At 45.9% G+C, this 12,450-nt stretch overlaps 1 protein-coding gene across 6 annotated transcripts in view; it reads right to left on the bottom strand.

The window, feature by feature from the left end:
• Positions 1 to 12,450, bottom strand: part of bent (projectin protein bent) — a 61,965-nt gene that overhangs the window by 19,433 nt on the left and 30,082 nt on the right. For all 6 annotated transcript variants that reach the window (XM_076538291.1, XM_076538295.1, XM_076538296.1 and 3 more), the window contains 25 exons: positions 8,897 to 9,022; positions 8,676 to 8,820; positions 8,465 to 8,604; positions 8,226 to 8,370; positions 7,996 to 8,137; positions 7,796 to 7,920; positions 7,363 to 7,716; positions 7,059 to 7,265; positions 6,667 to 6,975; positions 5,986 to 6,576; positions 5,584 to 5,889; positions 5,206 to 5,508; positions 4,848 to 5,132; positions 4,468 to 4,779; positions 4,088 to 4,390; positions 3,732 to 4,013; positions 3,358 to 3,657; positions 2,986 to 3,288; positions 2,303 to 2,890; positions 1,923 to 2,225; positions 1,541 to 1,842; positions 1,178 to 1,457; positions 798 to 1,103; positions 439 to 713; positions 43 to 349 (listed from right to left, as the gene is read on the bottom strand). In XM_076538291.1, the coding sequence (XP_076394406.1) occupies positions 43 to 349; positions 439 to 713; positions 798 to 1,103; positions 1,178 to 1,457; positions 1,541 to 1,842; positions 1,923 to 2,225; positions 2,303 to 2,890; positions 2,986 to 3,288; positions 3,358 to 3,657; positions 3,732 to 4,013; positions 4,088 to 4,390; positions 4,468 to 4,779; positions 4,848 to 5,132; positions 5,206 to 5,508; positions 5,584 to 5,889; positions 5,986 to 6,576; positions 6,667 to 6,975; positions 7,059 to 7,265; positions 7,363 to 7,716; positions 7,796 to 7,920; positions 7,996 to 8,137; positions 8,226 to 8,370; positions 8,465 to 8,604; positions 8,676 to 8,820; positions 8,897 to 9,022 (7,039 nt within the window). The remainder of the gene's footprint in view (positions 1 to 42; positions 350 to 438; positions 714 to 797; positions 1,104 to 1,177; positions 1,458 to 1,540; positions 1,843 to 1,922; positions 2,226 to 2,302; positions 2,891 to 2,985; positions 3,289 to 3,357; positions 3,658 to 3,731; positions 4,014 to 4,087; positions 4,391 to 4,467; positions 4,780 to 4,847; positions 5,133 to 5,205; positions 5,509 to 5,583; positions 5,890 to 5,985; positions 6,577 to 6,666; positions 6,976 to 7,058; positions 7,266 to 7,362; positions 7,717 to 7,795; positions 7,921 to 7,995; positions 8,138 to 8,225; positions 8,371 to 8,464; positions 8,605 to 8,675; positions 8,821 to 8,896; positions 9,023 to 12,450) is intronic.

The following is a 12,450-nucleotide window of genomic DNA, read 5'->3' as shown; positions in this document are numbered from 1 at the left end:
CAATGACACAAACATTGGTTAGATAGAAAAAAGTTTACTCACTGTAAGGATTCTTGGCTGTAGTAGGAATCGGCGTTTCCAAAGGTTCCGATTCTCCCTCGGAATTAACGGCCTTAACGCGAAACAGATAATCCTTTCCTTCGTTTAGGCCAGTTACATCCGCTTCCGGAGTTTTACTCGTTGCACAAGGTACCCATCTACCGGTATCAACGTCCATCCTTTCGACGACGTAATGATCCACCGGTTCGCCACCATCGTCGTCTGGTTTCTCCCACTTCAGTTTGCATCCTTCCGCGGTCACGTTGGACACCTCGAGCGGTCCTTTAGGTTTACCGGGTTTGCTCAGTACCTGAAACGATAACGGTTACGCTGTTCGTTCACTCGATACTGTTCGGAAAATATAAGACGATACAAACCGAAAATATGCTACGATCATACCTGGATTTCGACATCGACTTGATCGGTGCCACTGTCGTTCTTCGCGATAACGGTATACGTTCCGGTATCGGATCTTTGCAATTTGCTCATGATGAAGGTGGTATGGTAATCTTCGTTTTCGATCTTCAGACGATCCATACTCTTCAACACGGCGTCTTTGAGTTTCCAGGTGACAACTGGAGGTGGTTCACCTTGTATGTCTGCCTCGATTCGCAACAATTGTCCAACCCGCATCACCTTCTTCTGCAGATTTTTGCGATCGATGCGTGGTGCCACTTTAAGCAGAAACAGATTTGTATACGTCAGTATGGAACATCGAAGCGAGAAACGATCGAGACGCGATGAAACGCGATACTTACAGAATCGTGGTTTAGCCACGACACTTCTCGACGTGTCGCTAGGTTCTCCAGGACCGGCTCTGTTAACAGCTACTATCCTGAACTCGTATTCGTGACCTTCCTCGATGCCGTCGGTGACTTTAGCTACCGTACGATCTCCCTGCACCTTGGCGACGTCTATCCATTGTCTTCCTTCTTTATCCCTCATTTGCACGATGTACTTTTCAATCGGTGCTCCACCGTCATCTTTAGGCGGCGTCCATTCGAGGTCGACAAAGTCCTTGTCCCAGTTTTTGATTTCTGGACGACCGGGTTTGCCGGGCTCGTCTGAAATCGACGTATTCGTTACCATTTTGCTGCGTTTCTTTCGATTAAACGTAACAAGAAATCAATAAAAGTACCATATGGATTTTTGGCAATGATGGATTTGTCTGCTTCCAAATCGTCCGATTCGCCTTCTCGGTTCACCGCCTTCACACGGAATTTGTAGGGTTTGCCTTCCTGAAGACCAGTCACCGTAACCTCTGGTTCGGTGGATTTCGCGCAAGGAATCCATTGGCCGGTAAGAGGATCCAACTTCTCGATTTCGTAATATTCGATCGGTACACCACCGTCGTCTTCGGGTTTCTCCCATTTCAGCTTGCAACCGTGTTTGTGTACATCGGACACCTCTAGAGGACCCTGAACAACGAAATTAATATCGATAGAAATAGTTTGATCGATAAATAAGAGTCGAAATTGTAAGTGCTCGTGTCATGACGTACCTTCGGTTTGCTCGGTTTACCGATAACCGTTATTTCAACATCCGCCGAGTCCTCCCCTACTTCGTTCTTCGCCTTGATCGTGTACTTTCCAGTTTGAGTACGTTTAGTTTTCAAAATGAAGAATTTAGTGTTGTAATCGATGTTGTCGATTCGTATTGTATCGTCGGATGATAATTCTTTATCTTGGAAGTACCAGGTTACTTTTGGAGGAGGTTCTCCGATAATGTTCACGTCCAGGGTAACGGTGAGGCCAACTTTGACGGTTATCGGTTGCAAATTGGTACGGTCGATGAACGGTTTCACTGTGAAAACGAAAACGTTACTCTCTTATGTCTAAGAAGTTTTTCGAACAATTCGAATAAGAATTGTTAAAATCACTTACGCCAACGAGCTTTCGCGGTGTGAGGATTGGTAGCCTCGGATGGCTCACCCGGGCCGGCTTTGTTTACCGCTCGAACCCTGAATTGATATTGATTTCCTTCTTCTAATCTGGTTACGGTTCCGGTACAAACCGGACCATCGATTTCGGCAGCTTTTACGAAAGTGGTACCGAATCTATCTTTCATCTCGATAATGTAACCGGTAATGGGAGCACCACCGTCACGTATCGGTGGTTCCCATTTAAGTTTGACCATGTTCTCGGCCCAATCGATGATCTCCGGAAGACCAGGCGCGGCTGGAACGTCTGAAAATATGACACGCAACGTGCACTTTCAAAGCTACTATAACAGTTAGGATAAATGTTCGAAACAACTGTCTTACCGTATGGATTTTTAGCTACGATGGCAGTATCCGTTTGCAACGGTTCCGACTCTCCTTCTTCGTTTACAGCTTTCACGCGGAATTCGTATTTCTTGCCCGGCTCCAAACCGGTAATCGTGTGCTCCGTTTTATCGGGATCCACGATTCCAGCTGGTACCCAGCGACCCGTGGTCACGTCCATTTTTTCGATCACGTAACTGGACAAAGGTAAACCACCGTCGTCTTTCGGTTTGCTCCACTTCAGTTTGCATCCCTCCTTGTGAACGTCCGTCACTTCCAGAGGACCCTCGGGTTTTCCAGGTTTATCGAGGATGATAATTTCTACGTCGGCTTCGTCTTGTCCAGAATCGTTGACGGCTTTGATCGTGTATTTGCCGCTATGTTTACGACTAGTCTGAGTCAGATGAATCTTCGTCAGGTAATCTTCGTTGTCGATTTTGACGTTGGCACCAGTCTGCAAAACAGCACCAGCAAAGTTCCAGGTAACGGTTGGTGGTGGTTCACCCTCGATGTCCACTTCCAATTTCACCATTTGACCTGCTCTGACTTTAATCGTTTGCAGTTTGTCACGGTTGATGCGTGGTTTCACTGGAAAACGGAGAGAAACATGTAAGGTTCGAGGAGTCGAACTCGTCGAAATGATTTATTAGTTTTAACGTGTAAATTCTTCGACTCGAACTTACGGTATCGCGCCTTTGCAACGTGTGGTTTCGTTGGATCGCTGGGTTCGGATGATCCAGCTTTATTTACGGCACGTACACGGAACTGATAAACAGATCCTTTCTTCAATCCGGTAACGCGTCCTTTTGGCTGCGGCGAATCGGTCACGACAGCTTCTTGCCAATTCGAGGATGGTTTCTCTTTCATCTCGATAATGTAACCAGTAATTGGTACACCTCCGGTATTTTTCGGCGGTTCCCACTTCAAATCGACGCGATCCACGTCCCAGTCCTCGAACTCTGGTACACCAGGCTTGCTGGACACGTCTGAGGAGATAATTCATAATAATACAGCGGATATTCAACATATTTTTGCATCGAATCTAGGATGCGTACCGTAAGGATTCTTTGCGACAGTCGTGCCTTCGGTGACCAAGGGTTCGGATTCGCCTTCGTCGTTGATAGCTTTCACCCTGAACTCGTATTCGTGGCCTTCCTGGAGACCTTTAATGTCCATTTCGGTGTCGGAAGTACGTCCAACCGGAACCCATCTTCCGGTCGCTTTGTCCAGTTTCTCGACTAGATAACCGGTCACCGGTTTTCCACCGTCGTCTTCCGGTTTTTCCCATTTCACCTTACATCCATTTTTCGTGACATCGGACACTTTCAGAGGCCCCTTTGGCTTTCCAGGTGCCGCTGTTAACATACGTGTACGATAAATCGCGTTGTAAACAACGATCGTGTCCAACAGTTAATATCGATTAACTTACAAAGTACGATAACTTCGACTTCAGCCTCATCCTCGCCATGAGGGTTTACCGCTTTTATCTTCCATACACCGGTATTTTTGCGCACACAGTCGGTAATAGTGAGCTTCGTGTTGTATTCGACATTGACGATTTCGATGTTTTCACCGGTTGTCACCGCCTTATCGACATGATACCAAGTGATCTCCGGTGGTGGTTCACCGCGAACATCTACGTCGTACTTGATCATTTTTCCGGCCCGTACGGTAATAGGTTTCAAGTTTGTACGATCGATTCTCGGTTTCACTGAAAAATCGTAAGGACCAAATTGTAGATAAAGAAGAAACAGGAAAGTGTCGATAACGGAAACGAATGCTTACGCGCTTTGTGCTTGCAAATTTGCATCTTGGAGGCATCGGATGGCGGAGAAGGTCCTGCTTTGTTCACGGCGATAATCCTAAACTGATATTCTCCGCGTTCTTTCAGATCGGCTACTTTGGCTTCCAGTTGATTTCCTGGTACCTCCATAGCTTTCTCCCAGTCTGGTTTATAGCGATCTTTCTTCTCGATGATGTACTTTTCGATCGGTGCTCCGCCATCGAAGTCCGGAGCGGTCCATTTCAAGCTTACGGACTCGTTATCGTAATCGGTGATCTCCGGTGTTCCAGGTTTGTGCGGTTCGTCTGTAAAACAACGATAACTTCGCTCGATCGGGGTAACTTACGTTTAATTTACGACTTGTACGGTCTCGTTGACCTACCGTATGGATTCTTCGCGATGATTCCGCGTTCGCTTTCGAGGGGTTCCGAATCACCTTCATCGTTGACAGCGGTAACGCGGAATTTGTACTCGCTACCAGGGTTCAATCCGGTTACCTCGAATTCGGTAAGCGGCGAGTTTCCTGGAATTTTTCCCACTCTGACCCATTTGCCGGTTTTCGTGTCCAACTTCTCGATCTCGTACTCTTTGATAGGTACACCACCGTCGTCTTCCGGTTTCTCCCACTTGACTTTGGCCGAAGTGGCGGTAACGTCGGTTACTTCCAAAGGACCTTTCGGCGCGCTTGGTTTTCCTGGTTAAACGATCAATGTAAGTTTCGCGAACGTAACTGTCGGATTTCGAAGGATTCGTTAAACTTACCGAGTACCGTAAGTTCCACGGTCTCTTCGTCTTTGCCGTTAACGTTTTCGACGACGAGAGTGTACTTTCCGGTGTCTTTGCGCATCGCATTCACGATCGTAAAGTCCGTGTGATAGTCGACATTATCGATCTTGATACGATCGGTAGTCGTTAACGGAATGTTATCTCTCCAGATCCATTTTACTTCCGGTGGTGGTTCTCCGGTGATGTCCACCGACCATTTGTGCGTACGACCGGCCTTAATGATTACGGATTTGAAGGTGGTTCTGTCGATTCTCGGTCTCACTGAAACGTTAGAAACGATCGAGTAAAGCGCCGAACAACCGTGTTCGGAGCAAACGATGGACAAGATACTCACGATTTCTGTGCTTGCATAGATGATTGTCCGTAGGTTCGCTAGGCTCACCAGGGCCTGCTTTGTTGTGGGCACGGACACGGAACTGATAAACCATCTTTTCTTTGAGACCTTCGACTTTTGCTTCGGGAGTGGCATCGGTAGTTTTCGCCACTTCGACCCAGTCGACCGCGAACTTATCCTTCATCTCGACAGTGTAATGAGTGATCGGTCTACCACCGTCGCTCTGAGGTTTCTCCCATTTCAACGATACACTGACATTGTCGTAATCGAAGATATCCGGTTTACCAGGTTTACCAGGCTCGTCTAACAGAGAGAAAGTAACGAGGTTTAAATAATGCAAGTTTTCGCGCGTCGTTCGTCGAAAGTAAGATCATTTACCGTAAGGATTTTTAGCAAGGATCGATTCATCCACTTCGAGCGGTTCGGATTCGCCCTCTTTATTCACGGCTTTTACGCGGAATTTGTACTTCTTCTTAGGAGTTAGTCCGCTGAATGTGAAACTATCTTCGTTGGGTCCCACTTCTCCGGCGGGGATCCATCGTCCGGTATCCATGTCCATCTTCTCTAGAACGTAACCGGTGATGTCGGTGCCACCGTTATCTTCGGGTTTCTGCCATTTCACCTTTACGTGATCGGCGCGCACTTCCTCCACTTTCAATGGACCTTTCGGTGGCGAAGGTTTATCTAGAAAAGAAAAGAAAAGAAAAGAGATTTATTCGACTAGTCGCAGCCTCGAACGAAGGCAATAATTTTTTACGGAGAACGAGAAAAGCGACGTACCGAGAACAACGACGTCCGCGATGCTCTCGCAGGTTCCAGAACTGTTCGACAGAACCAGTTTGTATTTGCCCGAATCTGGTCGAGTCGTCTTTCGAACGGTGAGCACGGTGTTCCTCTCGTATTTGTCGATCGTGATTCTTTCGGCAGAGTCTTGAACGAGTTCTTTTGTCCCGAGGAACCATTGCACCTCCGGTTCTGGTTCTCCGGCATACTTGATGTCGTATTTGATTACTTGTCCTTTCTTCACGATCAGATTCGTGAGACCGTCGCCAACGATGTACGGTTTGACGAATCGGCATTTGGCTATTATCGGTTTCGTAGCGTCCGAAGGCTCGCCAGGGCCGGCTTTGTTCACGGCTCTTATCCTGAATTCGTATTGGGTGCCCTCTTTTAGACCGTCGATGGTTCCCTCGGTCACGTTTCCTTCGATTTCTTTGCCCTTTACCCATTCTTTGCCAAACTTCTCTTTGTATTCGATTATGTAACCGGTGATAGGCGCTCCGCCATCATTCTCTGGTTTCGTCCACTTCAAGTCCGCGTGATCCTTGTCCCAATCGGTAACGTCCACGTTCGTGGGTTTACCTGGTTCGTCTATAAAAAAAAAAAAAAAAAAAAAAAAACAGACAGAATAATGTACTTTTGTTATATTGAATTTTGATATACTACTAGCGTTTCACCTACCCCAAGGATCTTTCGCGAGCACCGGTTTCGCGAACATCGCAGGTTCGCTGGAACCCAGTTTGTTTACTGCCCTGATACGGAACTTGTATTCCTTCTTCGCGACGAGATCTTGAACTTTGTAGACGCACTTTTCGCCTGGCATCACTTCGCCGACGCTGTCCCATTGCGCCTTCAAACTGAGATCGAGACGTTCGATCACGTATTTCGTGATAGGGGATCCACCGTCGTCTTTCGAGGGCTTGAAAGAAACCACGCAGGAATTTTGGAAGATCTCGTTAACGTCCACGTCGGTGGGCGGCGATGGTACATCTACGCAAAGTGTGCGAAAACGTTTAGGAAACGACAATCTCGACAAGATTATTGTTCGACAAACTATTTTATCAAATATTCACCTTGCATATTGATGTTCACGTCCTTCACCTCTTCACCCTGGTTATTGCCGATCTTCACTTGGTAAATACCAGATTGATCGTGAGATGGTTTCTTGATCTTGAAAGTGATCTTGTCTTCGCCCACGACCACCTCTACTTCCTTCAACGGTAGCGGTTTACCGTCTTTCATCAACTTAGCTTCTACCTGGCTCTGTTTCGTTCCTTCGACTGGAATGGACAACATCGGGTTGCGATACGGGTTCGTTTTTCAAGAAGTTTTCGAAATATTTCGAAAAGGAGAAAAGTTGCAAAAAGTTAAGCTTACTCTTGAAAGGCACAACGAAGACGAGCGGCGCGCTGCAAGGACCTTCGACCTTGTCAGGAACTTCGACGATGGGTTTGCTTTCGCCCTTTTTAACCGTCAGTTTACAGCTGCTCTTTAATTGTCCGCTCTCGCAAGTGATTTCACCGTCGTCCGTCATTTCCAGCCTGTTGAAGATCAGTTGATGCTTGCCACCACCTAAATTCTTGATCTCGACTCTCTCGTTCGGTTCGATCGGATTACCGTTGAACAGGAACACGGCTGGAGCTGTTTGATCTTGGAGTTCCACATCGAGCACCAATTTTTCCCTTTCCACGGCTACCGTATCCTTCAGTTTCTTGTTGAAACGGTTCGCGTCTAAAAAATTGCATTCTCTTAGCGGTTAAAGTTCCGAAATGGAAATATCTTAGCGTGTCTACAGGTATAATCGACTCACAGTTTATAACAATTTCAGCTTCCGTTTTATCGGCGTTGCTCACGCACGAATAGAGGCCAGCATCGGTAACTTTTGTGTCTTTGATGATAAGTTTTCTCTTTCTGCCTTCTTCCTTGATTTGTACCCTGCAGAAAAATAACGTTGGATTCAAGGATATTGTCTCGTAAGTTATACGGCGACAATTTATCGAGCGTTATTACCTCTTGTCAGCAACGATCTCTTGGTCACCTTTGAACCATTTCACTTCGCCAGCGGCGTCGTCCAACTCGCAGATCAAGGTCAACGTTTCCTTCTCTACGAGTTGTTGATGCTTCAACACCTTGACGAACTTGTACGGATATTCTGTAAACGTAAACGAGAGTATTTTAGGATCGCGAATATTTCTGTAATCTTGCTCGGAAGGCTTCTTATTGTTTCGGATAAAACGTACCAACAACGGTTAGGACCGTTTCAGTCTTGTCAGTTTGTTTGTTAATCTTACAAATGTATTCTCCGCTGTCTTCGAGGGTAGCGCTCTTTATGGTCAACCGGCAGACGCCAGACATATCCTTAGATATGCTGTACATATCGCCGTCCTGAACAGAATAAACGTTTAATCGAGCGAACGGTCTAAACAGCTGGACAGCGAACGCGACCGAATAATTACGATAAACGATCGTAGGCGATTACCTCGAGTTTAGTCTTTCCTTTGTACCACGTAACCTGTGCAAGGTTCGAGCTGACGGTACATTCCATGTAAACTTCGTGCTTGGTATAGCCGCTCGTCTTTTTCGCGAGCGGTTTGGTAAACGTGTAAGTTGGATCCGGCTCTGTGAAATCGGAACGTTCGGTTAGCCTTTTATCACAAATCATAACGTACGTACGCGAAAGAATATCTAACCTTCGACGTTGAGGAAGCCTGTGCTCGAAACCCCAGAAATTTCGATGGTGTATTTGCCGGTATCTTCGACCTTGGGATTCAGGATGATCAGCTGGTAGCAATCCTCCTCGTTCTTGAACTTGTACTTGGACGAAGGGAACAGTTCCTAAACGGAGTACCGGAGAAATCGCGGTAAGGTGCGAGAAAAATGATAACGTACGGTTTCGGCGAGTAGAACTTACGTCTTTCCGGAAGAACCATTTCGGTTTACAGTTCGGTTTCGAGAAGTTCGCTTCGAAAACGACCTTCTTGTCTTTGCCTTCCTTGGCATATTGATCCACCAGTGGTTTAAGGAAGCTTTCCGGTTTCTGTAAACAGGAAGCATCAATTAGTCGAGCATTTCTCGCGATCGATTCGCCATCACATCCAATAACACCGTCCACAATGGCAACGTTGCTAGGCATACAAGGAAGAAGAAGATTCAAAAAGACTTGTCGAAGGCGTATGAAAAATCGACTCCGCTAAAATATTGTACAATAATCGATAGACGGCGTGTCTCGTCTTGCGAGGGTAAAAAGTGTTGCACAAAATTCTGCAAAAAAAAATAGAAAACAAGAAAAATATAAAAAACTCCGTCGACGAAGACGTTCGAGGCTTGGAGACGAGGCACTGGAACGCCTGTGAAATCCCATTAAAAAACACACCGTAATACGTGTACGTATCTAAGAAAAAAGAAAAATTTCATCGTAAAAAAATTCGCTGTAAGGTCGATACGAAGAAAGTGCGAGAGAGAAAATATGAAGCTTTGAAAATAGACCGTATAACGGGTACAGACTCGAGAAAGGAAGTCAGAGTAGTATGAGAGATTAGAAGCGAGAATAACAGAGACGAAAGGGCAGAGGAAAAAAAGTTTTACGAAACGAGTAATTTAGCGAAGAAACGGTGCATACAGAGAGCGAAATAGAGAATAGAGAAATATGATGCTCGCATTCCCGTGAAAAACAGCGAGAAAAAGAGACAGAGGTGTAAAAAAGAGAAATATAGATGAAGACGCCGATTATCACGGGTCATTGATGATAGAACGATGATAAAATCGTATCTTAAGGCGTCGAAGAATACGATCCAACCTCCGTCTTCGTGAAATGGTGCAGGGTCGGCCAGTCGGGAATTAATTCGGCGAGAGAGGGTCTACGAGATCCACTATTCTATAAAACAACAAAATTCGTCTACGGTCACAGATCTGATTTTCACTAGGCTACATATAGTTTCTTCGTTGTGTACGAGGCTGATGGCAAGCAAATTAAAGCACAGGGAACACAAATATTGTTACGTGTACGAGAATATCATGTACGTTTTAACGAACACGAACGAATTTTTCGTAACGCGATTTTTCGTATACGTCAAGCTGAGTATTAGTCGTATTAACACCTTACCTATCGTTCAAGGATCATACCTGTAAGCGCTATCGTCTTACAAATCTGGTAGGATGATCGTCGCGACCGAGGAACGTACGAAAAGCGTTGTTCGTTCACTCGACGAACGCGAATAGGCTATCGGTCGGTAAGGTGCTAATTGGTCGCTATTTTATACGAAGAGTTTTTAAGGAAGCCGAGTATCTCGAAAAACAAAAAAAGTGGGGGCGAGAAAGAAAAAGAGAGAGTCAGAGAGAGAGAGAGAGAGAGAGAGAGAGAGAGAGAGAGAGAGAGAGAGTGAGAGAAGGGAAGAAGAAAAATCGTAAGCGCAGGCCAAAGCAGGTTTGAGTTCTTTTCGAAAGATCGCGAGAGTTTCATCGTTGACACAGCAACCGGAAGCAAAGCTAAAAATCGTGAAAGAAATTCTCGCGATCGTCTGCGTCGCGAAGGTGATAATTTTTTGTCGTTTGTTGTAATCGTCGATCGATCGGGTGGATCGAGTTGAAGACATCGTCTCGTCGAATCGACGCGAACGATTTTATCGATTGTACGGTGTTTGTATACGTTAAAGCCTTGCAGGGCGGAAATGTAGGCGTTGTACTCTCTCGTTCGAAGCTTTCAATCCTTCGGGGACGCGGAGCGCGACGCCGAACGCACTTTATCGAGTGTCGTATAAAATCGAAGAACGCGTTGAAAGTAGGAAAGTTCGGCTTTTCCGCGGAATAAGCACCGCGATCCCGAGGGATTCAAGCGAAATCGAGCGCGTGGAATGAAGGAAAAGTTGCTTAAGAGATATCGCGAACCTTCTCTTTGACCCTTGTTGCTAGTATCGGCCAGTCGGCGATTAGCTCCTGCAAACTTGGCCTGCGCTGAATGTCGAAGACGTCCTGCATGCCCGGCACACACACACGTCCACGTTAATGCCACTCTTATACGATAGCTCGTCTGGAGATTTGGATGACCCCGTCGCGACATCTTTTCACCCTTTACCCTTCGATTCATTTTTTTTTTACGCGAGTTTCTTTCATCGCGAACGATATCGACGAAATTTGAAAATTTCCGATCTCTTGTCGAGCTAATATTACACGAAAACGCGATCGAATTCGCGTCAGGGTCATCCGTGTTACAACATTGAACATTTAGAGATAATGCTTGCTGCTGGCAATCAGTGCGGGTTACATACAATCGTTGTTGACTCATAGCCGAGCTCTTAATGCGTGTCACGCGTTAATTTTACAAATCGAACGTTACTCTTTTATTCGACAACATTGATTTCTACTCATGCACTGTTAAACTTGTACAACTTTTCTTTTTTGTTTTTACATTCTCTTATCGTAACGACGAGAAACGCGTTCAATGAAAAATGTTCGTTAATATTTGGTTAATGAAGAACATTCGGTTAATGATCGTGAACTATAGTGCGTGAACGTGAATGTGAATGCGAACGCGAACGATACGATCGAGTGCATCCATGTACGATATTAAGCGCAGCATTAGCTCTAAACTAAAGTGTGTGTACTACGGTCAACGTTATACTTTACGTGTGCTCTTGCGTAAATTTGTCTCGTCAACGAATTTCGAAGTGTTCGCGCGAACGGTACGGTCTGCCGTATATCCTTTGTCCCCGAACGATACATCGATATCGCGATGCGTGTAATGTGGATTAATCAGAGTATCCGTTTTCTGCAATTTTGCCTTTTCGCTCTTCGACGAAACAACCGCTGTTCTATTTCCGTTCGCGCTTCCTACGATTGTCCTGTGGCGGTTCGTATTTGGACACTGTACGAGGAAAGTGGAGCGGTGAGCGACGACGAAAAGAGAAAGGATCCGCCACGATCGAATCGAATCGAAAATTGGCCGAAATTGCAGAGAACAGAAAGGGGAGGTTAGTACGTCCGAGACAAGTGTCGTCAAAGTCTGAGCAGGAATTATCTACGGGGGGATGATAGCTGAAAACCTTGAGCCAGCTCCAGTTAGTTTCACCCTTCTTGTCTAGAGAAATTCGAAGGACCTCCTCACCCTCTGTCAAGATCACTATTTCCTCCCCGTCTTGATACCAGCTTCTTCCGTGCATCTCGCTGTCGCGCAGCGACTACGAAGACAAACGTACAGAAGAGAAAAAACCAGGAGAAAACGTGCTCTATAGCAAAAATCGACACTCGAACGACGAATCTCTTCTGGTAAATCGCCGTCTGGGTTCATTCGCGTTTCGAACGAACGCCTCGACGGTACATCTCCACTTATTAAAAAACTTATCGATTACTTCGTTTCGAATTGTTTCGCGTAAGATTTTCGTTCGTTAAGATCGGTTACGCGAATCGGTTCGTGATTAAACGACAAGCAACATTCTTTTACGCCAAATAAATGATGATACGCGCCATAGC

This window comes from Megachile rotundata, chromosome 12 (genome assembly GCF_050947335.1).
Source record: "Megachile rotundata isolate GNS110a chromosome 12, iyMegRotu1, whole genome shotgun sequence".
Taxonomy (NCBI): Eukaryota; Metazoa; Arthropoda; class Insecta; order Hymenoptera; family Megachilidae; genus Megachile; species Megachile rotundata.
Note: the sequence above shows the minus strand (reverse complement) of the source record. Positions and strands in the feature narration are given on the sequence as shown.